This window comes from Gorilla gorilla, chromosome 1 (assembly GCF_029281585.2).
Source record: "Gorilla gorilla gorilla isolate KB3781 chromosome 1, NHGRI_mGorGor1-v2.1_pri, whole genome shotgun sequence".
NCBI lineage: Eukaryota > Metazoa > Chordata > Mammalia > Primates > Hominidae > Gorilla > Gorilla gorilla.
Window position 1 is genome coordinate 99,290,974 of NC_073224.2, and position 27,999 is coordinate 99,318,972.

The 27,999-nt window shown below is 43.4% G+C and overlaps 1 protein-coding gene and 2 long non-coding RNA genes across 4 annotated transcripts in view; all 3 read left to right on the forward strand.

Moving 5' to 3' along the window:
• The window catches only part of FCRL5 (Fc receptor like 5), a 39,098-nt gene extending 19,462 nt beyond the window's left edge, over nucleotides 1-19,636 (forward strand). Inside the window, exons 9-17 of one of the 2 annotated variants that reach the window (XM_004027012.5) lie at nucleotides 5,122-5,400; nucleotides 8,460-8,738; nucleotides 11,722-11,997; nucleotides 12,467-12,583; nucleotides 13,244-13,271; nucleotides 14,233-14,315; nucleotides 14,518-14,586; nucleotides 17,142-17,173; nucleotides 17,251-19,636. In XM_004027012.5, coding sequence (XP_004027061.4) covers nucleotides 5,122-5,400; nucleotides 8,460-8,738; nucleotides 11,722-11,997; nucleotides 12,467-12,583; nucleotides 13,244-13,271; nucleotides 14,233-14,315; nucleotides 14,518-14,586; nucleotides 17,142-17,173; nucleotides 17,251-17,340 — 1,253 coding nt within the window. In that variant the 3' untranslated portion in view covers nucleotides 17,341-19,636. The remainder of the gene's footprint in view (nucleotides 1-5,121; nucleotides 5,401-8,459; nucleotides 8,739-11,721; nucleotides 11,998-12,466; nucleotides 12,584-13,243; nucleotides 13,272-14,232; nucleotides 14,316-14,517; nucleotides 14,587-17,141; nucleotides 17,174-17,250) is intronic. The other variant, XM_019024920.4, reaches the window with a different exon arrangement.
• Nucleotides 19,637-21,884: 2,248 nt separating this feature from the next.
• LOC109029418 (uncharacterized) lies at nucleotides 21,885-25,143 on the forward strand. Its single transcript, XR_002008480.3, has 3 exons — nucleotides 21,885-22,093; nucleotides 23,214-23,300; nucleotides 25,029-25,143. It is a non-coding gene; the product is annotated as an uncharacterized lncRNA (long non-coding RNA).
• Nucleotides 25,144-26,713: 1,570 nt separating this feature from the next.
• LOC134758410 (uncharacterized) lies at nucleotides 26,714-27,654 on the forward strand. Its single transcript, XR_010133586.1, has 2 exons — nucleotides 26,714-26,784; nucleotides 27,233-27,654. It is a non-coding gene; the product is annotated as an uncharacterized lncRNA (long non-coding RNA).
• The last annotated feature ends 345 nt before the right edge of the window (nucleotides 27,655-27,999 follow it).

The following is a 27,999-nucleotide window of genomic DNA, read 5'->3' on the forward strand; positions in this document are numbered from 1 at the left end:
ATATCAATTCAAAAAGACATTGTCAAAAATACAGGGATTCAGGAAACTGAGAATGCACTAAGCCTTCCAGAAAAACCACCTAATGACAAAATCTAGCCCAACAAGATGTAAATGAATATAAAGGACTCATAATGAGGAAACCGCATTATGACTGGCTCTCAACCCTGGCTGCACATTAGACTCGTCAAAGACCTTTGTAAAAGACACATTACTAAGCCCCTCTCCAGACTAATTCAATTCAGAATCTCACAGATGGGGCCACAGAATCAGTATTTTTTGACACAACCTCAAGTGAGAATATTGTGTAGACAAGATTGGAAACCACTGATTTAGATATAGAAACAAAGGCTAATCAACTGTGAGAATTACAGTCACAGAATAGAAAGTAACTATTATGAACACTGAAAATGTAAAAAAAAATGTAACAAAGAAAAATAGTCAGAGGAAGGAGAGGAAGTAAAGGAACAATCATTTTCTCATGATTATTATTATTTCAGAGTAAATTGTGAGTTATTTCACAATTCAAAAAGAATGGACTGTTTTAAAAAATTAGTAATAGAATTCAAAATGTCCATTTTGTAAATCGTTTCTGAATACTTTGTCAACAGTTACTCATCATTAATGGCTTATACTTCACTAAAATTCCATGGAAAACCAACTAGTAGCCTGTAGAGTCACATAGGAGAGAACAAGTGAATTCTTTGGGTGGCGCAACCATAGATGTTAGGACTGACAAAAAAAAATAATAAAAATAAACCTGTGCATTGATATGATCACAAATGATCAGGGAAAGAGGAAACAGAAACTCTCATACACCATTATTACAAGTGTAAATTGGTTCAACCTTTTCATCTTAATTGACACATTGTAATTGTATATATTTATGGAAGCACAGTTTGATATTTTGATATACATACATGGTATATAACGATCAAATTAGGATATTTAATGTACCCATCATCTCATGCATTTATCATTTCTTTGGAATAAAAACATTCAAAAGCCTCTCTTCTAGCTTTTTTGTAATATATTATAACTGACCATTAACCATCATCACCCTACTGTCCAATAGAACAGAATTTATTCCTCCTGTCAAATTATAACTTTATACCCATTGACCAACTTCTCCCTATCCTCCTCTTCCCTCTCCCCTCCCCAGTCTCTGATAACCACAGTTCTATTCTCTGCTTCTATAGTATCAACTTTGTATTTTTTTAGATTCAAAATATGAGTGAAATCATGCAGTATCAGTCTCTCTGTGCCTGGCTAATTTCATTAAACATGATATCCTCCAGGTCTTTTTATATTGCTGCAAATCACAGGATTTCATTATTTTTTATGGCTGAATACTATTCCATTGTGTATATATTCCACATTTTATTTATCTATTCATCTTCTGGGGGACACTTAGATTGCTTCTATATCTTGGCTATTGTGAACAGGGCTGCAATAAACTTGAGAGTGCAGATATCTCTTCAACATAGCAACTTTATTTCCTCTGAATATCAACCCAGCAGTGAAATTGCTGGATAATATGGTAGCTCTATTTTTATTTTATTGAGAAACTTCCATGCTGCTTCTTGTGGTGGCTGTACTAATTTACAATGCCACCAGCAATGTAAGGGTTCCTTCCTCTCCACAACCTAACTAGCACTTGTTTTCTTCTGACTTTTTGATAACAGTCATTCTAACTGGAGTGAGGTTATACTTCATTGGCGTTTTAATTGTATTTCCCCAATAATTAGTGATATTGACCATTTTTTTCATGTACCTGTTGTCCATTTTTATGTCTTCTTTAGAGAAATGTCTGTTAAAGTCTTTTGCCCATTTTTTAATCAGCTTGTTTGGTTTTTTCCTGTTAAGCTCTTTATATATTCTGGATATTAACACCTTGTCAGACATAAACTTTGCAAATATTTTCTCCCATTCTATAAGTTGTCTTTTTACTCTTTTAATTGTTTCCTTTGCTGTGCAAATTCTTTTCAGCTTGATGTAATCCCACTTGTCCAATGTTTGCTTTTGTTGCCTGTACTTTTGTATTTTAAAAGGTTCAGTCTTTTAGAAGAACAATTTGACATTATATGTTATTACTTAAAATGTTTGTATACTTCATCCCAGAAATTCCATGTCTAAGAATTTATCCTAAGAAATGCATGTGTAAATATACAAAAATATATCTACAGAATTACTTAATGCAGCATTACTTGACATTTAAGAAACAACAACATCCCAAACATCCATTAATGGGAAAATGCTTAAATGTATTATAGCATATCTATACAATGGAATACTTTGTCATTGTTAAGAATAATCAGGTAAGCGGGGCATGGTGGCTCTCGCCTGTAATCCCAGCCCTTTGGGAGGCCGAGGCAGGCAGATCACCTGAGGTTGGGAGTTCAAGACCAGCCTGATGGAGAAACCCTGTCTCTACTGAAAATACAAAATTAGCCGGGTATGGTCGTGCATGCCTGTAATCCCAGCTATTCAGGAGGCTGAGGCAGGAGAATCGCTTCGACCCGGATGGCGGAGGTTGTGCTGAGCCAAGATCGCGCCATTGCACTCCAGCCTGGGAAACAAGAGTGAAACTCTGACTCAAAATAAAATAAAATAAAATAAAATAAAATAAAATAAAATAAAATAAAATAAAATAAAATCAGGTAATATATTTCCAAAATTATCAAGTTGTAAATGTAAAAGTTATACTTTATTGTGTGTAAATTATGCTTTAATAAAGATGAGTTTTAAAAGTTAGTGATATAGATTTTTAAGTAATACCACAGAAAGATGCCCATAATATATAGCTAAGGGGAAAAAGCAGGTTGTAGACCAGTATGTCATTGTGATCCCATGCATGTGTGTGCTTTTAATGTATTTATTTATGTGTCTATGAGTGTACTTATACATAGAAAAGATCTAGAAAGTGTCACCAAATACTCAACAGAAGTAATTTCTGAAAAAATAAAGAAAATGGTAAAACTTTTTATTTTTACTTAGATAATTCTGTAAAGTTTGATTTTATTAAATGAATAGCTGGGTTTTTCATTTTTTAAAAAATTTCAGTAGTTTTGGGGACCAGGTGGTGTTTGGTTACATGAGTAACTTCTTTAGTAGTAATTTCCGAGATTTTGGTGCACTCGTTGCCAGAGCAGTGTACACTGAACCCAGTGTGTAGTACTTTATCCATCACCCCACTCTCACTCTTCCACTGAATCCCCAGAATCTATTATATTATGCTTAGGCCTTTGCGTCCTCATAGCTTAGCTCCCACTGATAAGTGAGAACATACAATGTTTGGTTTTCCATTCCTAAGTTAACTTAGAATAATGGTCTCCAACTCCATCTAGGTTGCTGTGAATGCCATTATTTTGTTCCTTTTTATGGATGAGTAGTATTCCATAGTGTACACACACACACACACACACGCACGCATATGTATCACATTTTCTTCATCCACCCCTTAATTGATGGGCATTTGGGCTGGTTCCATAGTTTTGCAATCATGAGTTGTGCTGCTATAAACACGTTTGTGCAAGTGTCTTTTTCATATAACGACTTATTTTCCTCTGGGTAGATACCCAGTAGTGGGATTGCTGGATGAAACGGTAGTTCTACTTTTAGTTCTTTAAGGAATCTCCATACTGTTTTCATAGTGGTTGTAATAGTTTACATTCCCACCAGCAGTGTAAAACTGTTCCCTTTACACCACATTCATGCCAACATCTATTATTTTTTGTTTTTTTAATTATGACCATTCTTGCAGGAGTAAGGTGGTATCGCATTGTGGTTTTGATTTCAATTTCCTTGATAGTGATGAGCACGTTTATGTGTTTGCTGGCAATTTGTGTATCTTCTTTTGAAAATATTCTATTCATGTCCTTTGCCCACTTTTTGATGTGATTGTTTTTTCCTGATGATTTGTTTGAGTACTTTGTTGATTCTGGATACTGGTCCCATGTCAGATGCCTAGTCTGTGAATATTTTCTCCCACTCTGTGGGTTGTCTGTTTACTCTGCTGATTATTTCTTTTGCTGTGCAGAAGCTTTTAAATTTAATTCAGACCCATCTATTTATTATTGTTTTTGTTGCATTTGCTTTGGGTTCTTGGTCATGAACTCTGCCTAAGCCAATGTCTAGAAGAGTTTTTTTAAGTATATTCCAGGGTTTATATGGTTTTGGGTCTCAGATTTATGTCTTTGATCCATCTTGAGTTGATTTTTGTGTAAGGTGAGAGATGAGGATCCAGTTTCATTCTTCTACATGTGGCTTGCCAATGATGCCAGCACCATTTGTTGCATAGGGTGTTCTTTCCTCACTTTATGTTTTTGTTTCCTTTATCAAACATCAGTTGGCTGTAAGTATTTGGCTTTATTTCTGTGTTCTCTCCTTCCACTGGTCTACCTGTCTGTTTTTATACCAGTACCATGCTGTTCTGGTAACTATAGCCTTGTAGTGTCATTCAAAGTCAGGTAATGTGATGCCTCCAGATTTGTTCTTTTTGCTTAGTCTTGCTTTGGCTATGTAGGCTCTTTTTTTTGTTCCATATGAATATTAGGATTGTTTTTTCTAGTTCTGTGAAGAATTATGGTGGTATTTTGATGGGAATTGCATTGAATTTATAGATTGCTTTTGGTAGATGGCCATTTTCACAATATTGATTCTACCCATCCATGAGAATGGGATGTGTTTCCATTTGATTGTGTCATCTGCGATTTCTTACACCAGTGTTTTGTAGTTTTTCTTATAGATATCTTTCACTTACTTGTGAAGGTGTATTTCTAAGTATTTTATTTTTTGTAGGTGTCATAAACAAGTTCGAATTTTTTATTTGATTCTCAGCTTGGTCACTGTTGGTGTATAGCAGTGTTACTGATTTGTGTACATTGATTTTGTATCCTGAAACTTTACTGAATTCATTTATCAGATCTAGGAGCTTTTTGGATGAGTCTTTAGGGTTTCCTAGGTATACAATCTGTCATCAGTGAACAGCAACAGTTTGACTTCTTCCTCTTTACCAATTTGGATGTCCTTTATTTCTTTCTCTTGTCTGATTGTTCTGGCTAGGACAAAGAGCTGTTTTTAATTTTAAAAATACATGTGTCCCTAACTCATTTTCTCTCTCAGTTCCAGTGTCTCGCCCCATCCTCACCCTCAGGGTTCCCAGGGCCCAGGCTGTGGTGGGGGACCTGCTGGAGCTTCACTGTGAGGCCCCGAGAGGCTCTCCCCCAATCCTGTACTGGTTTTATCATGAGGATGTCACCCTGGGGAGCAGTTCAGCCCCCTCTGGAGGAGAAGCTTCTTTCAACCTCTCTCTGACTGCAGAACATTCTGGAAACTACTCATGTGAGGCCAACAATGGCCTAGTGGCCCAGCACAGTGACACAATATCACTCAGTGTTATAGGTAAGTTGACCTAACCAGCAGCACAAAAATAAAAAGACCATCTCCCCTAACTTTACCAGTACCCAAGATCAGAGGTACAGTTTCTAGAGTCATTTGCTGTGTGACATCCTGTCAGGCTTGGTGCCTATACAGCCTCCATCTCTGAGTTTTGTATCCTACACGTTCAGGAACTTGCACCTTCTCTTCCCTTGCTGTGCTTTTCCTGCTAGCAGCAGTCCAGCCACCACGACCAAAATTCCCCTAACATAGGAGTAAAGGCTTTCAAAATACAAACTATATTCTGGCCAACAGTGATAGTAAGAAAGAAAGTTATAAAGTTCTGTGTGCTTCACCTTGGAAGAGACTTAGTTGTGGTTTTCTCTGTCTGCCAATCAATAAAAAGGCCAACACAATTCTCTTATTGGCTCACACATTTCTCTCTAGCCTCTCCTGCCCCTGTCCCAGAGTTGGTTGGGTTCCCACCCAAGACCCTTGTTAGAAGACATAATTCTTCTGCCTCCTTACCTGCTCCTGTTCCATTCAGCAACATCAAGATCTTCCATGCATCCTTGTCACAGGCAGACTCCTAGTTATGCCCACTCTCAGTGAAGGCTTTGGCACTGTACTTTCAGTCTTTCTCCATACTCCACAATCTGCCATCATTTCATGACTCTCATGGTCACACGTATAACCCCCTTAACGCCATGGCCTGTCCTCTCCACACCAGTCAGCCACTCTCACATACATACACTACTTCATCTCCAAAAGAACAATTTTAAGCCCTTATTATCTGACAACCACCCCCTGGCCTTCTGCTTGCGTCAGCTCCTCCTATCACTATTGTTCTCAGATCTCAACAGAACTCCCAGGTCATTAATAACTCCACTAATTCCCTACTCCACTAGACAATAACCCCCTCCACTCCCACCACCAAATTGAGTGTCTAGCTCTGTATCCACCCAGTAACTCATCTGTCCTTTTCCTAAAATATAGAGGAGAGGACTTCCCTCCCCATAGGTGAACATCTCCATTGGGTCTCCAGATTTCATCATTTTGTGCATTCTCAGAAGCTATGTAACTGATTATCCCTTTCTCTTCTGTGGCCCCCAACATCTCTGTCTCTGTAGGATCCTTTGCACTGGTGTGTAACCTGGTATATCTCTCCCATATCCAAGGAAAACCCTCTCTTGGTCCCACTTATACCTCCATACACTACCCGTTCATGGCTAAACTTCCAAAAACAGTCAGTTACCCAGACTGTCTCCATGTCCTCATTATCCACTAGGCTCTAATCTACTAGGTTTTTCCAACCTCTCCACCAAAATGTTTCTCACAAAGGTCACCGATGACCTTCAAGGCTTTAAATCCAATGGCCATTTTTCAATCCTCATCTTCCTTGACATCTCAGATATATTACATGTTGTTTACCATTTCTTCCTTCTTGAAACCCTCCCTTCAGTGAATCTATCTTCTTCTGGCTCTCTTCTCTCCCTGGCCACTTCTTCTCAGTCTTCTTTACTGGCTCCTCCTTTTATAGAAAACCTTTAAGAATTGGCATGTTCCAGAACTTTGACTTACGCCCTCTTCTCTTATCTAAATCCTTTCTCTGGATGATCCTGGGTATGTCATGTATAAATGGCCTTGTCATCTATAAATAATGATTCCTAAACTTCTATCTCTAAAAGGAACCTCCCACTTGAGCATCTGCACATGACATATCTTCACTCAAATATCTCAAAAGCACATCAATCTGAGCATTTCTAAAACTGAACTGCTGACATTCCCTTCCTCTTTCAAGGGTTCCTACCTCTGTGAAACACATCTCTTCTCAACAGATACACAAAGCAGGAACAGAGGAGTCTTCCTCAACATTTCTCTTCCTCACCCCTCACAGCCAGTTAATCATTAAGTCCTGTTGATTTGACTTCCTAAATACTTCTTGGGTCTCTATCTCTACCACCTCTATCTAGACAAGTCGACCATCATTTTGACTACTGCAGTGCCACTCATCTATCCCTCAATTCCACTTCCATTCCACCACAGTCCATTTCATGCACAGAGGTCAAAATGGTCTTTTAAAAGGGACAAATTTGATCATCTCACAGCCCTGCATAGATAGACTGATAGACTTCCCATTGCTCTGTGAAGAAGGATCAAAATCCTTTCATGGCTTATGAAGTCCATCCTAGATCTCCAGTCTCCTATTTCATGGTAGTTTGCAGACTCTTCTCAGTGTGATGCTACTTTATTTCAATAATTCAAATGTGCCAGTCTTATTCCCAACTCAGGGCCTTTGCACATACTGTTTGCCTGCCTGGTGCACTCTCCACCTCCATCATCAACTGGTTAATTTCAATGTTAATTTCAAAGGTCATTTTGTGAGGAAGCTTTCCTTGACTAACACATACATTTCATAGTACCCTGTCCCTTATCAATGATCAAAGTTTTAATTGTAATTTACTGTATTTTTATTTAATTGCTGCCTCTCATCCTTCTGGATTGTAGGCTCTATGAGAGCAGCAACTATGTCTTTCTCATCACTGATTCTCTAGCATGTCATGCCATTTTTGGGACTTATTAAATGCTCAATTAATTTTTATTTTTGCTCAATTTTTTTGAAAATTTTTGTTCAATTAATTTTTGATGGATAAATGAATGTAAAAATGAGCAAATAACTTGACAATACTCATTCTCTTGTGGGCCCTATTTCTGATGCAGCCCAGATGCAATTACATCCCTGGTGATGTAAGCAGCAAGTCTCTCCTGTTCTTCATTTTCTGTTGAACTGATTTCTCCTCTCTCCAACTGTCTTTTTACCTCTAAGACACCTGAGTTTCAGTTTAATCTTTGTTTTCACATTCTTCAAACACATTTGAGTTTGTATATTCCAGTATTCCAAGCTGTTTATAGCACTACACAAATGTTGTTCTTTCTGGAGATATGAAAATGTTGCTGAGTTTTGAGTAATGTCACAAGGGCATTAAAAACTGAGAAAAACATTCTTCCATTTGAAATGTCTTTAGCATGAAGGAATATATTTTAGCAGAAGCAGCTGATACGTAACGTTTTTCCTCCCTCAGTTCCAGTATCTCGTCCCATCCTCACCTTCAGGGCTGCCAGGGCCCAGGCTGTGGTGGGGGACTGGCTGGAGCTTCACTGTGAGGCCCTGAGAGGCTCCTCCCCAATCCTGTACTGGTTTTATCATGAAGATGTCACCCTGGGTAAGATCTCAGCCCCCTCTGGAGGAGGAGCCTCCTTCAACCTCTCTCTGACTACAGAACATTCTGGAATCTACTCCTGTGAGGCGGACAATGGTCTGGAGGCCCAGCGCAGTGAGATGGTGACACTGAAAGTTGCAGGTGAGTGGGCCCTGCCCACCAGCAGCACATCTGAGAACTGACTGTGCCTGTTCTCCCTGCAGCTGAAAATGGAGCCACAGAGCTCCTCAGGGCTGTTTGCTTGTGTGGCATCCCAGCACACTTGCTGCCTGCAGAACCTCCCTGTGAAAGTCTCGGATCCTTTGTGGTATGGTTCCAGGAATCGGATGTTTCCCAGCAGTCTTCTTGAAGATGATCAAAGCACCTCACTAAAAATGCAAATAAGACTTTTTTAGAACATAAACTATATTCTGAACTGAAATTATTACATGAAAGTGAAACCAAAGAATTCTGAGTATATGTTTCTCTGCCCTAGAAAAGATTAAGCTGTTTCTTGTCCAGATTCTTCTCTCACTGACTTCTAACAAGCCTCTACTCTTGAGTTTCTTTCATTACTGGGGATGTAAATGTTCCTTACATTTCCACATTAAAAATCCTATGTTAACATAAGCTATGTGTACAGCCCTTCAGGAGACACACTCAACGATCTTTAAAGCAAGGGACACAGGTGACCAGAGCGGAGAATGGGGAGCAGGATGACATGGAATGGAAATGGACATCCATCACCCAAATTCCTCTATTCTCGAAACTGTTCTTTGATCTCTTTCAATTAAGTGTAATAACCCAAGGAAAGCTGCTTCTAGTGAGCTTTGAATCTTTTTGGTGATGACCTCCTACAAGCCAAACTTTGAAACCTCTGTTTAGAGAGACCTGGTGTTTAGCAAAAGTATGCTAAGGGGTGTTGAGATGAATCTTCTAGACTTGGCTCTGAAGATAACTAGCTGTATGACATTGGTCAAGCACCTTTTCCCATACTGACCTCAATTTCCACACCCATAAAGTGGGAAAATCAGACTAGATGAAAATCATGATCATCCTTTGTCCTAGAATTCTATGATTTTTGTAGACAGGGAATATGGATTATGCAGACGTACAGGTTCCTAGAAGGAGATATGCAAAAGTAAAAGCAGGTTGTACCTGCCCCTGGAATATATCCTGGAGAAACACGAGACCATACAACGGTATGCAATCACCATTCCAGTCATGTAAAGCAAAATATACACTGATGCTCTTATTCCCTTTGGCAAGGTGCCTGGGTATCATAAGGAATAGACAGAGTCACATAAGCAGGTTGATCTGGGCATGCTAACCCAGGATCCAGCATCTCACAAAGTAGCCAGTGCAACCATCTCATTGTTATCCAGGAGGTGATGACTTCAGATTTGGGTTTTCCCATTCAATCAGCTCGTTCTTCTTCCCCCACCAGCAGCACCAACCTCATCCAATTTTCCTGAGATTTGCAGGGGCTCTCCCCACACAGTTTACACACCTATCACTTAGAGCCAGCACACAGGCATGTACCACGGACCGAGGGCTGCTCCATCTTTCCTCACAATACAGCAAGCCAACACATCATACCTCCTACATTCTATACTTATGATTTCATGATTTTCTGCTCATCCTCACTCCCTTGTTTCTATAATTCTCTGCTGCAAATGCATGTTATTTCTGCTGCTGTTATCACAGCTAAAGGGTTTCTTGCCCAACCTGAATGAATTGTGTCTGAATGCTGAAACTAGGACCCAGGTCATAGAGACCAGGAGCTGCCAGAAAAGGAAATATTATTTCTTATTATCATCATAACCAGTGTCATCATCATCAACACTCACTGAGCCTTCACCAGGTTCCAGGCTCTGTGCTAAATGTTTAATAGGCAATATCTCATTTAATTATTAAGATAAACCTGTGAGGATAAATTTTAAGCCATTGTATCCCCTATTTGTGGAAAAGAAACTGAGGTTTAGAGAAGTGAAGTAACTAGCTTGCAGACACACAGCTAGCCAGGGTAAAGCCAGGTTGAAGCATGGTCCTCTCTAACTCTTCACATTAGTCTGATACATGATGACATTTTCTCATCCATTGTGGCCACTTTTTAACACAACATTTTAGTTTTTAGTAATTTGTTATTCTGAAAGAACACATGAATGTTTGTGATGAAAAAAATCAAATAATACAAAAGGGCCACTATTGAAAAGTAAAGGTCTCTTTCTACCTGCTCATATCACTTCTTACGCACATATTCTCCAGACATAATCACTGTTAATTGTTTCATGTGTATGCTTCTAGAAATAGTCTACAAACCTAAAGGTATATAATTTTTAGAAAGCTAGAATAATATTACACATATAGTTATGCCAGTTGCATTTTTTAACTTAAAATACATCCTGACTTTTCTTTAAGAAATGCATCTTGTATATCATTCATGTGTCATTACCCAATCCAGTAGGTTGTCTCTAATTTTTAGCTCTTGTAAAAATGCTACAATAGAAATTCTTGTAGAAATATATTGGCATATTTTATGTCAGTATCCCTAAAGGAGATGGCCCTAGAAGTAGGACTTGAACTCCTGGGCTCAAGTAATCCTCCTGCCTCATACTCCCAAATTGCTTGGATTACAGGTGTGAGCCACTACACCTGGCCCACTAGAAGCAGATTTGTTGGGTCAAAGTTTATGCGCACTTTAAATTTTGTAGATATTGCCAAGTTGCCATTCAAGGAAGTGTGTTAAATTTGTATTACCACCAAGGGCATATGTAGGTGCCTGTTTATCTACAAGCTAATCAGTATGATCAGTCTATTTAAGCTTTGCCAACCTAAAAAATAGAAAAAAGAATAGTATTGTATGGTTGTCTTTGTGTTTAGTTAATTAGTAATGAAGATGAGAATCTTTTTATATATTTATTGTCTATTTGAAGTTTTCAGTGATTTATATACACTTTTTACAGTTTTCTATTGGATATTTTTGTACACTGAAAACTATTAGCAAGTCAAAGTAATTAGCTTTATCATCTATGTTTTAATCTACTTTCCAAGATTGAGATATGTACATTTGTTTATGATACCTTTTGTTTCTTACAAATATGTTAGAAGCAGAAACTGCTGTTGACTTTTTGTTCTCTTTCAGTTCCGGTGTCTCGCCCCGTCCTCACCCTCAGGGCTCCCGGGGCCCATGCTGCGGTGGGGGGCCTGCTGGAGCTTCACTGTGAGGCCCTGAGAGGCTCTCCCCTGATCCTGTACCGGTTTTTTCATGAGGATGTCACCCTAGGAAATAGCTCGTCCCCCTCTGGAGGAGCGTCCTTCAACCTCTCTCTGACTGCAGAACACTCTGGAAACTACTCCTGTGAGGCCGACAATGGCCTCGGGGCCCAGCGCAGTGAGACAGTGACACTTTATATCACAGGTAAGTTTCCCGTGCCCGGGCCACAGATGTGGACAAACTGTTTCCTCCGCGGACCCTCTGATAACCCTCACAGTGCTTGATCAGGAAGGCACTCCTCAGGGAGAAGTAACACAGCTGGCAGCTCTCTAAACTGCTATATTTCCTGAAGTGCTTCTGAAGTGATGGCGTTGGGGCTGAGAGCGCGGGTTGGCGGGCGGGGGGCAAGAGCCCCACTGACTTTAGAGGTCCTCACCTGGCTGCCTCCTCTCTCACTGGCCACCGGCCACCCTGACCCTGGACATTTGTCTCAGGCGCAGAGACGGCTTCCTCACAAAGACAGGAGCCATCTTCTGTGCCACACCAGCCCCTGCTTAGCTGCCGGGGACCTGCTCACCTAGGTTCACCCTCAGGCCCAGGCAGCAGCTTCCGGGAGCGGGCAGTTCCAGACCACAGCCTCTCCTCTGGCTCACACACAGGGTCTCCCCCTCAGGGCTGACCGCGAACAGAAGTGGCCCTTTTGCCACAGGAGTCGCCGGGGGCCTGCTCAGCATAGCAGGCCTTGCTGCGGGGGCACTGCTGCTCTACTGCTGGCTCTCGAGAAAAGCAGGTGGGTGACTCTGGGCGCACCTTGGCTTGAGTTCATGCCCTTCCCAGCAACGCTCCCTTGGGCCTCATGCTGCCTTTGTGACCATCCCAGGCTCGCAAGAGCTCATCCGCTCTGTCCCTCAATCCTCTTCCTTTCCCGCTGGGTCCTCCAGAATTGCTTTTACCAAATGCACAGTTTCCAAAACAGACCTATAAGGTGGGAGACGTCTTGATGAGATGTAGTTTATCCAACATCATAAACTACAGAGTGTCTTCCTCTCGACCCTTATAAGACCCCCCCAACGAATGGGAAGAGGAGGAGAAAAACTCAGAGAAATAGAAATGAAAATAGAAACCAGATAGGATTCAGTAATTTTCCGATTTTTTAAATGTACACTATTTTTATAGTTGATCAAGTCTGTTTTCCTGCCTTGGAGATTATCTTTAAAATCTCCAGGTTAAAGGATTACGGATTGTGGACTCCCGTTTCACATCATAGCAAACCCCTCTGGCAGGGTCAGTAGTTTTTGCCCAATCTGCTACCTCCCTGGGGCATAACAAAGAAGGATTCAACCTTCAGTGACAGCAACTCCTGGCAGTTTCTAAGTGAGCCTTGCCTGAGCTGTGCCCCACTGAGGGTCTCATCTTCCTGAATCCAATGCTCCTCTGCTTTCCTTTACAGGGAGAAAGCCTGCCTCTGACCCCGCCAGGTAAGAGCTGAGCTGCATTCCTGTGTGATTAGTGAAATGTCCACAGGGTGGAAAAATGGAATTGAATCTGATGATTACCAAGAACACAGTCTCTGCCAGGTGCTGCTGAGCTGGGGCGTGGCCACTACCTGTTGTACGTCCCTGGGGATATCTCAAGGCAATTCCCAGGACCTTTGCACCCACCCCCTTAGCTGTATAGGCTGTTATCTCATCAAGTATTAATTGCCTTTTCATTTATTAACCCACATCCTTGGACCATTGTTGGCTTGGTTGTCTGAATGACCACTATAACCACCAAGTCTTTCCATATCTTGAGATGACCTTAGCTCAGTCAACCTAGAAATCTCTGGAGATGCTGATCTCATCAACACCTCTTGTGATAACAACTGAGAAGATGGAGCCGCACAACTTGGCCACCCAGAGAGGTCACTCTGCCAGCAGGAGGTAGTCCCTGTGAAGAAGGGGTCACCATCTTGTATCCCTAAGGCTGACTTTAGGAGCCACACTAAGACTCACAGCTATCCCTGGGCAAGCCCACGATAGCAGCATCCAAACCATGTACAGCACCTCGGAGACTTCTGGTCGCTGATCTCTCTGAGCATGCAGGCTTCGGAGCCAGCTTTGAGCCTTGGCTCATCCCCTTTCTGGTTACATGACCTTCATAAGTCACTTCTTGGAGCCTCCATTTGTTTCAGCTAAAACGAGGATGAAATAGAACTAACATCGTATTGCTGTAAGCATCAGCACCATGCCTGTTACATACTAGATGACCATAAAGCCTGGAAACATACATAATATGATTATGATTCATAATAGAATGCCCATGGGCAATTTGTTATGTACTTGTTCATGTTTCCAGGCCTGGCAGCCACCCTGCAGTAAGAAGTCACTCACTAGGAGTGATCATTATAGCTACTTTGTCTGGATTCCTAAGAAACATTCACATTTCTCTGTCTCACAGGAGCCCTTCAGACTCGGACTCCCAAGAGCCCACCTATCACAATGTACCAGCCTGGGAAGAGCTACAACCAGTGTACACTAATGGTGAGGCCCGAGGATCCTGCATTTGACAGAAGCCGGAGGGCTGGTGTGGGAAAGCGGTGGGGCAGGAGATGGGGAGGGACTATGCCAAGGCCTAGAGGGCTCTAGTCCTTCCAGAAAAGAGACTCTGGCTGGGGGAGGAGGAAGTATCTCTAACAAGAGGCAAGAACCTCAGCATCCTCTGAAACTTCAACTTCTTTCTAAGCAAATCCTAGAGGAGAAAATGTGGTTTACTCAGAAGTACGGATCATCCAAGAGAAAAAGAAACATGCAGGTAAGACTCAAGGATGTCTCTGTTCTGGCCCACCCTCAACTTAGACAGTATAGCTCAGTTTCTACCCACTCAGCAGATCTGAGCCAGACAGGCATAGAGCCGCCCCTCCCACTGGGTCATGGGGCTTCTTTATTTGTGCCTATGCTGCTTCAGGTGAACCCAAGCCTCCCCTGCACTCTCCTTTCCCTATTCTCTGCAGAGGGCCCCAGTATAACCTGAATAACAAAACTATCTTTTTGGGCATTCACTTAACCTCTCAGAGCTTCAGTATCCCTATCCATAAACTGTGACTACTTCCCTACTGTCTTAGTCAGTTCTGGCTCCTGTAACAGAGTACCATAAACTAGGTGACTTAAAGAACTAATATCTATTTCTCACAATTCTGGAGGCTGGAAATCCAAGATCAAGGTGCCAGCATGGTCAGGTTCTTAGTGAGGGCCCTATTCCCATTTTCCAGACAGATGACTCCTTGCTGTATCCCCCACACAGCAGAGAGAGAGGGAGAGATCATCTTTCCTGTCTCATCATGATAATCATCATGACATAATTGTCACCCAAAGGCTCCACCTCCAAATGCCATCACATTGGGGATTAGGTTTTAACCCATACATTTGGAGAGCAACACAAATATTTAGTTCATAGCACCTACCTACCTGTACTAGTTTCTGATTGCTGCTGTGACAAATGACCATAAATTTGGGGGGATGAAGCAGTACAAATTTATCATCTTACAGCTCTGTGGGTCAGAAGTCTGACGCCGGTCTCACTGGGCTAAAATCATGGTGTTGGCAGGGCTGTGTTCCTCCCTGGAGGCCCATCCACTTTCCTGCGCCCGTGTCCCCTTCCTTTCCCAAAGCCAGCAAAGTCACATTTCTCTAATCATTCTTCCATAGACAGGCCTCCTTCTGACCTCACCTGAGAAAAGTCCTTGGGTTTTAGAGAATCATATCAGTATATTGGGCCCATCTGGATAACCCAGAATAATCTCCCTATCTCAGGGTCTGTAATCCTAATCACATCTGAAAGGTCCTCTTTTCCATTTAGGGTAATATAGTCACAGGTTGCAGCAATTAGGGCGTGACATCTTTGGGGGCACATTATTACAGCTACCATGCTGTTTCATGGGGTAACTGTGGGGACTAAATGAGAAAATAGGTGTGGAAATGCTGTTGAAACTGCAGAGGGTTGAGCAGCTGTGATGATAACTACATGCTGGAGGTCTGGCTGTGTCATCAACCCTCACTCACAGTCGGTGGTTTGAAATGAGGGAATCCCAGCCCGGCTGCCTCCTTACTCGGAGCAGGAAAGAGGAACAAAGTCCTTCAGGGCAGGCTTTTCTTTCTACCTCTGCTTCATAAAAAGTGCTGCGTGATTTTAGCCAGTGTGCTTCCCTCTCTGGTTTTCTAATTTTTCTTATATAAAGTCAAGTGAATTGTGTTTGTGTCTCATTCTTGGTTCTATAGCACCCCTCTGAGACATGTGAACTCATTCACTCTTACAAGCCCCTTTGAGGTACGTGCTGTTACTACTCCCATTTTACAGATGAGGAAACCAAGGCATAGACACCTTAAATGACTTGCCTGAAATCTTATAGTCAATCACCAAACAGTCTTCTCCAGAGTCCAAACTCTAGACCAAACTCTGCTTCTTCATGCAATTCCAGGGAGTCCTGATGCTCATTCCAAGCCAAAAGGGCAGAGCCTTGTCTGGAGAATGTCATATTTCTCTCCAGTTTGATGATAATATAACAATAATAATTTATAGTATCTATCATGTGCTGAATAGTTCCTATTATGTGCTGGGTATAGTTCTATAAGTGCAATAAATAAATACACTATATTTGTATGGATATCTCTTAGAACTATACCTGTAGCACTTATATAGAACTATGGCATGCATACATATGATAATAGAGAGAGAGAAAATGTATTGAATATAGCAATCAGGACTGTACCTGACACATAGAAACTGCTCAACACATGACAGATGATAGAAATAATATATGCACAGACACACAGGTACATGTGCTCATACATATGTGTAAACTCATATAGCTTCACCACAATCTTACAGGCAGAGGATATTTTTATTCCCATCATATAGATGAGGCAACTGAGGCAAGAGATGTTGAGTGACTTCCCCCAACCACAGAGGTGACAAGACAGGTGGCAGGCTCAGTTTCAGGTGGCCTAGACCCTGATGGAGTGTGCTCTGTACAACTTGCACCCACCACACCTTCCCAGAACAATAATACCAATTATGCTCAAATAACTAACAAGATAAAAGACAAATGTCTTTCTCTTGAGAGCCTCTAGGCAGCTCAGAGTGGGCCACAAAGTGTGAAGGGGAGTTGAAGAGAGGGTCTGTCAGTGCTGAGAGGCTGAGGGAGTTGGGAATGGAGCGGAACTGGGTGAGCACCAACTAAGAGGAATGGCTACTCACCGCACAGAGGGAGAGCGGGCCTCCAGGAGGCTCAGGGCTGGCCTCACAGCACAGGCGCAAGGGAAGAGCCCCATGCCAGTCTTCCACAACTGAACACTTTCCTCTTTCCACAGTGGCCTCTGACCCCAGGCATCTCAGGAACAAGGTGAGTCTCCCCTTCTGCATGCCCTCCCCCACCCCCAGGCCCACCCTGGTCCTCACGCATGTGCTCTTGCCTCCTAGGGTTCCCCTATCATCTACTCTGAAGTTAAGGTGGCGTCAACCCCGGTCTCCGGATCCCTGTTCTTGGCTTCCTCAGCTCCTCACAGATGAGTCCACACGTCTCTCCAACTACTGTTTCAGCCTCTGCACCCCAAAGTTCCCCTTGAGGGAGAAGCAGCATTGAAGTGGGAAGATTTAGGCTGCCCCAGACCATATCTACTGGCCTTTGTTTCACATATCCTCATTCTCAGTCTGACCAGAATGCAGGGCCCTGCTGGACTGTCACCTGTTTCCCAGTTACAGCCCTGACTGGCAGGTTTTTTAATCCAGTGGCAAGGTGCTCCCACTCCAGGGCCCAGCACACCTCCTGGATTCCTTAGTGGGCTTCAGCTGTGGTTGCTATTCTGAGTACTGCTCTCATCACACCCCCACAGAGGGGGTCTTACCACACAAAGGGAGAGTGGGCCTTCAGGAGATGCCGGGCTGGCCTAACAGCTCAGGTGCTCCTAAACTCCGACACAGAGTTCCTGCTTTGGGTGGATGCATTTCTCAATTGTCATCAGCCTGGTGGGGCTACTGCAGTGTGCTGCCAAATGGGACAGCACACAGCCTGTGCACATGGGACATGTAATGGGTCTCCCCACGGGGGCTGCATTTCACACTCCTCCGCCTGTCTCAAACTCTAAGGTCGGCACTTGACACCAAGGTAACTTCTCTCCTGCTCATATGTCAGTGTCTACCTGCCCAAGTAAGTGGCTTTCATACACCAGGTCCCAAGTACTTCCCATCCTAACAGAAGTAACCCAGCAAGTCAAGGCCGGGAGGAACAGGGGTGCAGACAGAACACATACTGGAACACAGGAGGTGCTCAATTACTATTTGACTGACTGACTGACTGAATGAATGAATGAGGAAGAAAACTGTGGGCAATCAAACTGGCATAAAATCCAGTGCACTCCCTAGGAAATCCGGGAGGTATTCTGGCTTCCCTAAGAAACAATGGAACAGAAGGAGCTTGGATGAGGGAACTGTTCAGCAAGAGGAAGGGCTTCTCACACTTTCACGTGTTTGTGGATCACCTGAGGATCCTGTGAAAATAGATACTGATTCGGTGGGTCTGCGTAGAGACTGAGACTGCCATTCTAACATGTTCCCAGGGGATGCTGATGCTGCTGGTCCTGGGACTGCACTGCATGCATGTGAGGCCCTGTAGGTCTCAGCAGAGGCCCATGGAGAGGCAATGTGTGGCTCTGGCTGCCCAGGGCCCAACTCGGTTCACACGGATCGTGCTGCTCCTTGGCCAGCCCTTGGCCACAGCACCACCAGCTGCTGTTGCTGAGAGAGCTTCTTCTCTGTGACATGTTGGCTTTCATCAGCCACCCTGGGAAGCGGAAAGTAGCTGCCACTATCTTTGTTTCCCCACCTCAGGCCTCACACTTTCCCATGACAAGGGTGAATGTATACAACCTGAGCCCTCTCCATTCAGAGTTGTTCTCCCATCTCTGAGCAATGGGATGTTCTGTTCCGCTTTTATGATATCCATCACATCTTATCTTGATCTTTGCTCTCAGTGGATTGTACAGTGATCACTTTTAAGCCCCACGGCCCTGAAATAAAATCCTTCCAAGGGCATTGGAAGCTCACTGCACCTGCCACATGGCTTTTCATGCTTCCAAGTGTCAGGGCCTTGCCCAGATAGACAGGGCTGGCTCTGCTGCCCCAACCTTTCAAGGAGGAAGCCAGACACCTGAGACAGGAGCCTGTATGCAGCCCAGTGCAGCCTTGCAGAGCACAAGGCTGGAGGCATTTGTCATCACTACAGATATGCAACTAAAATAGAAGTGGAGCAAGAGAAATGCATTCCCACCGAGGCCGCTTTTTTAGGCCTAGTTGAAAGTCAAGAAGGACAGCAGCAAGCATAGGCTCAGGATTAAAGAAAAAAATCTCCTCACAGTCTGTTCTGGAGGTCACATCACCAACAAAGCTCACACCCTATGCAGTTCTGAGAAGGCGGAGGCACCAGGCTCAAAAGAGGAAATTTAGAATTTCTCATCGGGAGAGTAAGGTACCCCCATCCCAGAATGATAACTGCACAGCGGCAGAACAAACTCCACCCTAACGTGGGTGGACCCCGTCCAGTCTGTTGAAGGCCTGAATATAACAAAAGGGCTTATTCTTCCTCAAGTAAGGGGGAACTCCTGCTTTGGGCTGGGACATAAGTTTTTCTGCTTTCAGACGCAAACTGAAAAATGGCTCTTCTTGGGTCTTGAGCTTGCTGGCATATGGACTGAAAGAAACTACGCTATTGGATCTCCTGGATCTCCAGCTTGCTGACTGCAGATCTTGAGATATGTCAGCCTCTACAGTCACAAGAGCTAATTCATTCTAATAAACCAATCTCTCTGTATGTGTGCATGTGTACGTGTGTGTATAAATGTATATGCATTTGTGTACACAGGTGTATATCTGTGTACTTACCTCATGGGTGCATGTGAGTACACACAAAAAAACCACACACACACAAGCACACACATCCTGTTGGTTCCGTTTCTCTAGAGAACACTGACAAACACAATGATTAACAAGGGTGTGAGAACCAAATGGGCGGGCTAAGCGTCTGCTCTCGAGGCTGGACTTCCATGAGAGGGAAGGCTTCCGTCTTTAGAACAGATACATTTTTCTAGTTTGCAACCTTGTGCTGGTCTTGAGTGAAGAGGAAGGAGAAAGTGAAGAAATTCCCCATGCTTTAGGCTGGGATAGGACAGACTCAGTGAAATGGGTCTATCTATAATTTAGAATGGGCAAACAAAGAGCAAACCTCAGCCTCGAATATAGTGTGGCCTGGAGTGGACTCGAGTTCTTGAGGGACAAAATCTCAACTGCCCAGCAGTGGTCTCGGGAGGCTCCACAGAGGCAGAATGTTTCTTTGAGGGGACAGCCCCACATATTAGGAGAGCAGTATGGCTCTTGTGACTGTAGAGGTTGACATATCCTAAGATCTGCAGTCGGCAAGCTGGAGAGCCAATAGTACAGTTTCTTTCAGTCCAAATGCCAGCAAGCTCAAGACCCAAGAAGAGCCATTTTTCAGTTTGAGTCTGAAGGCTGAAAAACTTATGTCCCAGCCCAAGGCAGGAAGAGTTCCCCCTTACTAGAAGAAGAATCAGCCCTTTTGTTTTATTCAGGCCTTCAACAGACTGGATGGTCCCCACCCACATTAGGCAGGGAAGTCTGCTGTATTTAGTCTAATTATTCACATGTTCATCTCACCCAGAGAGACCCTCACAAAACACTCAGAATCATGTTTGACCAAATGTCTGGACACTCTGTGGCCCAGTAAAGTTGACACATAAACTTAATCATCACAATCACAAAGGTGGTCTCTTGGCTGCACACATTTTTGGGGGTTGTTTCTCAGTTGGTTCAGATCTCTGAGCTGTTACTTTTAGGGTCTCCTCAAAGAGAAGAGAGGCTCGGCTTCCCTCACATTTGTGGTTAAAAGAAATATTCTAAGATTCTGCCCACTTCCTCTTTTTGTTTTGTCTTTTGTCACTTCTCAAAGTCCACCTGTCTCTTTGACATCTAGCTGACCTGTTTCATGTCTCCTAATTTTACCTCAACTAACCAACTTTATTGTCTTTGCCCTCTTCCAATCTCCTCTGATTAATACTGCCCACTCAACAGAGAGCTTGCCATAAGAATAACTACTACTTATTAAGGAATTAATGTGTCATACCTTATGCTAAGCTTTTTGCATAAATTATCTTACTTAGGGTGCATAACAGGCCTATGCAATACTTATTCATTACTGTCCCTGTTCCTGGAACCAAGCTGAGTTCGGCTGTGTTTTCTCAAGGCCCAATAATGAGAAGCAGACAAACTAGGAAAGAAGGGAATTTATTGCTGTAACCAGATACAGTGTGAAGGCCAGAGATAATTCTATCAGTCCAACTCAAAGTGTTACAATTTTCTCAGTGCTTATATAGGTTGGGGTTATGTGCCTCTGTGCAGTATAGCATTCACCTAAGTCTATTGGTAACTAATTTTGTTTCAACTAGAAGGTCAGAGGCAAAAAAAAAGCTTGCTAAGTCCAATTAAAAGGCCTCCAATACCTTCAAGGCCTGTCTACTGTGGTACTGGAGTGATTATTTCTCTCTTATCTCCTTTACGGCTTGGTCTGGAGAGCTATCTTAGACTCTCCAATGAATCTATTCAAACAGCTGCTTCTGTTACCTTTACTCGTCTCAGATTTCATTGACCAGAGACAGGTCCTGGCACTAGGAATCTATGACTGTCTCTATTATTTTGGCTTGCTCCAGGTTAGGGAGAAGCCCATGCAAGGCTCCTACTGACCATATGTTTCATTTCCAGCTTTGATGTCTGGGCACCGATTTCCCTAGGTTTAACTATTTGCTCAATGTTAAGGCAGTGCTGTGGAAATTTGTCTGTGTAGCTGGGGTGCTATGCAGGCCTGTCTGTGTGACTGTCATGCAGGCCTGTCTGTGTGACTATCAGGGAGAATTGGCCTGCCACATCCCTATTTTACAGATGAGGTAACTGAGACTTAAAGAAATTAGTTTAGACTAAGACCACACAATAGTAAGTCAGAGCTAGAACTGTGCATCCCCGGAGTCCATGCTTAGTCACTTCACCAAATGTCCTCAGTGAGTATCGTGGGCCACAGAGTCCTATTTGGGGAGAGGCATTTGTGAAGCAGGAAAAGAGCACACGAGACTTGGAGCTGGAAGGCCTGGCTCCTGTACAGGCCACTACCCGTTGCTGTTTAACCTCTCTGAGCTCTGGTTACCTCATCTATAAAACTGGAAAAGAAATAACAGCTGCTTGACTGAATTACATATGGAAGGAGGTAAGGTTTGAGAACGCTATGCAGATGTTCACGGAAGCAGGTGGGGAGGTGCCTGTGTTTGTTACCAAGTTTGCATTGCTTTCTGTTTGCCTTTCTTGGTCCCTGCCCCATCATTACAGTGGAGCAGCTGCTGAATTGCAAAAACATACTTCAGGGCCAGGCGCGGTGGCTCACACCTGCAATCCCAGCACTTTGGGAGGCCGAGGCGGGTGGATCATGAGGTCAGGATATCGAGACCATCCTGGCTAACACGGTGAAACCCCATCTCTACTAAAAATATAAAAAATTAGCCGGGCACGTTGGCGGGCGCCTGTAGTCCCAGATACTCGGGAGGCTGAGGCAGGAGAATGGCATGAACCCAGAGGCAGAGCTTGCAGTGAGCTGAGATTGCGCCACTGCACTCCAGCCTGGGTGACAGGGCGAGACTCCGTCTCAAAAAAAAAAAAAGCATACTTCAGAAGAAAATGATGGAAAATAATCTGGTCTTCTTTTTAATGTGAGGGGAATGGGATAATCAGATGGGAGGTGTGGGAATGCATAAACTCAACATTTCAGGGATTACATAAATTCATAAAATCTTTCTGATTTGAATGTTCTTTAATCATTTTCCAGAGAAATAAAAGCAAAGGAGTGATGTCCCCAGAGACACTCTTCCAGGTGGCTTATTGACAAAAGAACATGTTTGCTTATAAGAAGGCTTTGAATAAATACAAATTTCGTGGGTGGGGCCCAGCATATCCTGCAGCTCTACGTTTCTTGGCATCAGGCAGTTTAAGAGATTAAGGACTCTGATGAAAAGAGATAAAATGAGAGTGTTCAAGCTGCTGGGTGCCTCAGGGATGTGTCCTCCATGCCCGGCCTCAGGCTCCCTTCCCATCTCTCCACCATTGCTCTCATCCATCTTGTGTGTTTGTCCCACACCTCTGAACACCACGTCCACCTGTGTCTCCAAGTGGGGCACCACAGAGCAAACCCGATGGATAGATCTGGTCCAGAGGCGGCCTTGTGGCCATGTTGGTGGATGGAGGAGAGCTGGGGGAAGACATGGGAGAATAAGGCTTAGAGGCAGGTACCCCTCACTTGCCTTCCTTCCATCTGACCAAGCTGTGCTCTTTGTCAGGGTCACTGTCACCTGGCCTCACCAAAAATAGAATGAGCTCTGCGTGGGAAGGGAAGAAGGAGGAGGTGCTGTGGCCATAACCATGAGGTAACAGGGGCGTAGGGAGGGTGAGGGAATAGCTCAGGAGGACCCTCCCCAGCTGGCCCAGGGACTCCAGGCTTCAGGCTTTGGGGTGTGAGAGTGGTCAGGGAGGGGTGAGTTGTTTAATTTTCAAGTCTTATTACTAGAGAAGGCCTTGAGGGCATCCACTTCTTGTACTTTTCTCATGCTTGGGCCCCTCCACAGCATCCCTGCTGAGACATCATCAGCCAGCCTATGCTGGAATGCCTCTGGGGCCAGAAAGCTCAGAACCTCACCTGGCCTGAAATCACCGAAGGTTAGAGCTAGAAGGGGCCCTTGAGACCATCAGGCCCTGCTCATGCTCATGTTTCCTGTCACCCTTCTTGCACTCTGAAAGTGACCTCCCTGTCACTCTTACCCTTAAGGAGAGTCTGCTCCATGTACTTATTAGCCAAACTGCCTCCTTCAGATGTCACCTTCAATAGCTAAACTGTGGGGCAAGGCAGTGTGGGAGCTCCTCCACTCTCCTCATTATCATTTGCAAATTCCTTCACTGAGTATGTGTTCTTATTTAGTATGAATTCATATTAAGTGCCTACAACTGAGAATTGTTGAGAAGTCATCAAGAAGACCCACCTTGCCACTATGCACATCCTCAGTTTTGCCTACAACTGAGAATTCTTATTCATATGTATTCATATTCTGTACCTACAACTGAGCCAGGTGCTTGCTGTACTAAGTACTTGGAATACATTGGTAAACAAGGCAGATTAAAAAAATTCTGCCCTCAAGGAGCTGACATTCTAGCAGGGGAAACAGACAGTGAATGCTAAACATGATAAGTATGTAACTTATGTCATGATTTAGAAGATGGCATGCGCCATGAAAAGGAAGAAATAGAGCCAAATAGGAGGGTTAGGATGCCCAGAGGAGGCTGCAACAATGAAGAGTGGTCAAGGAAGTCCTCACAGAGACGGTGATCTGAACAAAGGCATGAAATATTCCATGGCCATTTGGACAGCATACAGGAGTCAGAGGGAGGAGTGCCCCAAGAAGAGGACATAAAATAGGATCACACCCAACAAGTTTGGGGCTAGACAGCAGAGAGCCACGTGGAGGCAGGGGGGCCAGTTAGGAGACCACTACACCATCCAGGTGGGAGATTATGATAGTTGAGATGGGGTGATGGTGGTGGGGTCAGAAGTGATGGAATACTGGGCATATCTTGAAGCTAAAGTATCCAGAATTTTCTGATGGATGAAATGAAGATTCAAGAGAAAGAAAAGAATCAACATGATTCCAAAATATTTGGCCTGAGGTTCTAGAAAGATGGCAGCTCCATCCTGAGGTGGAGAACACTGTAAGTGGAACAAGTTAGGGGAGAGGATCAGAAGTTTGGTTTTGAGCAATAGACATGCAGGTGGAGATGTCAAAGAGACAGTCAGCGACAGAAGGCTGGATTCAGGAGGGAGCTCTGGAGACGTACATGTCAGTCATTGGCATCGAGGATGGCATGAGGGCATTGAGGATGTGCATAGTGACGAGGTGGACCTTCTTGACTACTTCAGAAATATGTCTTGTCTGCCAATTCAGGATGGCCAAATGAGCACACACCCCATTACTCCTCTCCCTTGCAAAATCCACCAAAATATTAGATTTATCATTTATTGGTCATTGTCCTAACAGTACTACATATATTGTCTCACTCCATCGCAAAATAACTTATAAGAGAGCTGTATTGTGCCTGTTTTACAGATGAAGATGCCACAGTGCTGAGATCCAGTTATCCAAGGCCACAGGATTAATATGAAGCAGTTTCAAACTCAGAAGGCCCACTTTTAACCACCATGTTATACTGATGTAGCACATGTTCCAGCAAATCTAAACTTTAGCAATAAAAATAAAATCTAAGAAAGAAAATGTCACAAGATCCATGAGAATGTAGTACTCAGGTGTGCCAGAAAAAATTCCAAGCTGACAGCTACACAGCTGCCCCAGAAAACAATGCATCCAAAAAGTCAGAGGACTTGGTGAAGACTGTGCCACTTCCACCAGAGCAAGTCACTTCCACTCCAGAAATTATAGAAATAAGAACACAGAATAAAGATTCTAAGCAGGTCTAAGTCAATTCTAAACAATCAGATGAGCTACGTTATTCTTCAATAAAAAATACAGCAAATAGAATGACAATTAGAAATCCAGGGAAAACAAGGCAGTCTAAGAAAGTCGTGGTTCAAATTTGAAGTAACTGAAGTGTGGGTAACTGGATAATTAATGGAGTGGAGAAAAGAGACCTTTATTCACAGAACATTCTCCTTTGAGCGCCCAAGGTTTAATTACATAGTATTTTATTTCCTTTTCCGTGGGCCTAATCACAGTACTTGGTTCTGCAGTGAATCGTGTTTACATCATCATAATGCCTTAAATACTGTTTAAGGGTTTTCAATTTTTAGAATCAACTTCAAGCACAGAACACGTAATTATGTCTACTTCAGTATTCAAATTCTATAAACATGTGCAACACAAAAGTGATATTAGGGCTCACAGAAATCTGGAGGTGGAAAGCAGAGGAAAGTCTACATGCACTAACTTTGTGTATGTGTGTGTGTGTGTGTAGTGGAGAATCAATATAGACTTTCTCTAAAAATAATACATCAAAAAATTGAGATTTGGCTGGGTGCGGTGACTCACAGCTGTAATCCCAGCACTTTGGGATTGATTCACAAGGCCGGTGAATCATTTGAGCCAGGAGTTTGAGACCAGCCTGGTCAACATGGTACAACCCCGTCACAAATAAAAATACAAAAATTAGCCAGGCATGGTGGCACGTGCCTGTAATCCCAGCTACTCAAGAGGCTGAGGCAGGAGAATTGCTTGAACCCGGTGGGTGGAGGTTGCAGTGAGCCGAAATTTCTCCACTGCACTCCAGCCTAGGCGAGAGAGTGAGACTCCATCTCAAGAAAAAAAAGAAAGAAAGGAAAAAAACGAAAAAGAAAGAAACTGAAATTTAGGTACTTTTTTTAAAGCATAAATCTAGCCATTAGAAAAACCTAGTCATATTACAGATTGAAACTAGGAAGTAAAGGGGACAGGAAGACAGGAAAGCCCTATAATGCCCTAAATTCTTCATCTTTCCTACAATGTAGGTAATAGACACCATCTAGTATAGTTTGGATTTGTGTTCTTGCCCAAATCTCATTTTAAAATGTAATCCCCAGTGTTGGAGGTGGGGCCCAGTGGGAGGTGATTGGATCTCTGGGGCAGATTTCTCATGAATGGTTTAGCACCATCCGCCTTGGTAATGTCCTCACAATAGTGAGTTATTGTGAGATCTGGTTGTTTACAAGTGTGTGGCACCTCCCCCTACACTCTCCCTCTCTCTCTTGCTCCCGCTATGGCCACGTGATGCACCTGCTCCCACTTTGCCTTCGGTCATGATGGTAAGTTTCCAGAAGCCTCCCAGAAGCTGAGCAGATGCCAGCGTCATGCCTCCTGTGCAGCCTGCAGAACCGTGAGCTATTAAACCTCTTTTCTTTATAAATTATCCAGTCTCAAACATGTCTTTATAGCAAGAGAGAATGGACTAACACACTATCTAAAGTGGATAGATCAAGGATTTCCATGTATTATCATGTTATTTATGTTTGTGTGCTGACCAGATAACTAAAAACAGAAAACGCTAATCACAGGAGTAAACGCGAGCTGTAGGGAGGAGAAACTTTACTTTTTATTGTATGTCTGTACCAGCTGTTTGAATTTTTAAACATGAGCACGTATCCTTTTGCCACGTATGTGCCTATTTAATGTGAAGCTGCGTCAGAGCCTTCTTGTTGCACATTGAAGTACAGCCACAGTTCTAACAAATGGCCAATAGGTGGCACTAGGTCCCTGGGCTGTGCGGGGCTCTGAGCAGCGTAGCCAGGAGAGCTGACTGCTCTGTCTCTTTTGGACCCTGACAGGGAATGGGGCAAAGGGAAGCAGCAGCTGGAGGCCAGCGGCTTGCCAGCAGCAGAGCTGGCATTCGGCACACAGCTGCAGTTCTCAGGGCATGGGCAGCCCCACATGGCACCACCACGGGGAAAATGTCCCGATGGAGGAGGTTCACAGAAGGCTGGGCTGGGCCAGCCTGCGTTAGGAGGGCAGAGACTGTGAGAAAGCAAAGGAAGCCAGTCGTGAGAAAACAGAAACTGAAGCAGAGAGCAGTACTTGCATCAAGCGAGAGTGCCTGAGCCCACCTTCCCTAGATCCACCACGTGCCAACTTTGTGACTGCAGCAAGCTGCTCAGACCAGGAGAGCTGAGCACCTGGGAGTGGAATAATAGCAGTGCCCACCCTGCACAGCTCTGAAGACTAAAATATTCATAAACATTTTAGAAACTGCTTCTCAGTTTGGCAATTTCCTATAAAGTTAAGCATACACTTGCTGTACAACCCAGAAATTCCCCCCTAGGTTTTACCCAAATGAAATGAAAGCTGAGATTTACAGAAGAACCTATACAGTATATTTTTAGTAGTTTTGTTTATAGTCACCCAAAACTGGAAACAACCCAAATACCCCTTAATAGGGAAATGGATAAACAAATTGGACAAATTCTATACAATGGAATCCTATTCAGCAACTAAAAAAATGAACAAACTCCAGAAACACACAAGAACATGCGTTGCAGGACTTTTTCTTCTTTCAGCTAAAAATGGGGTTCTTTGTCCCATGGTCATGAAAATTCAG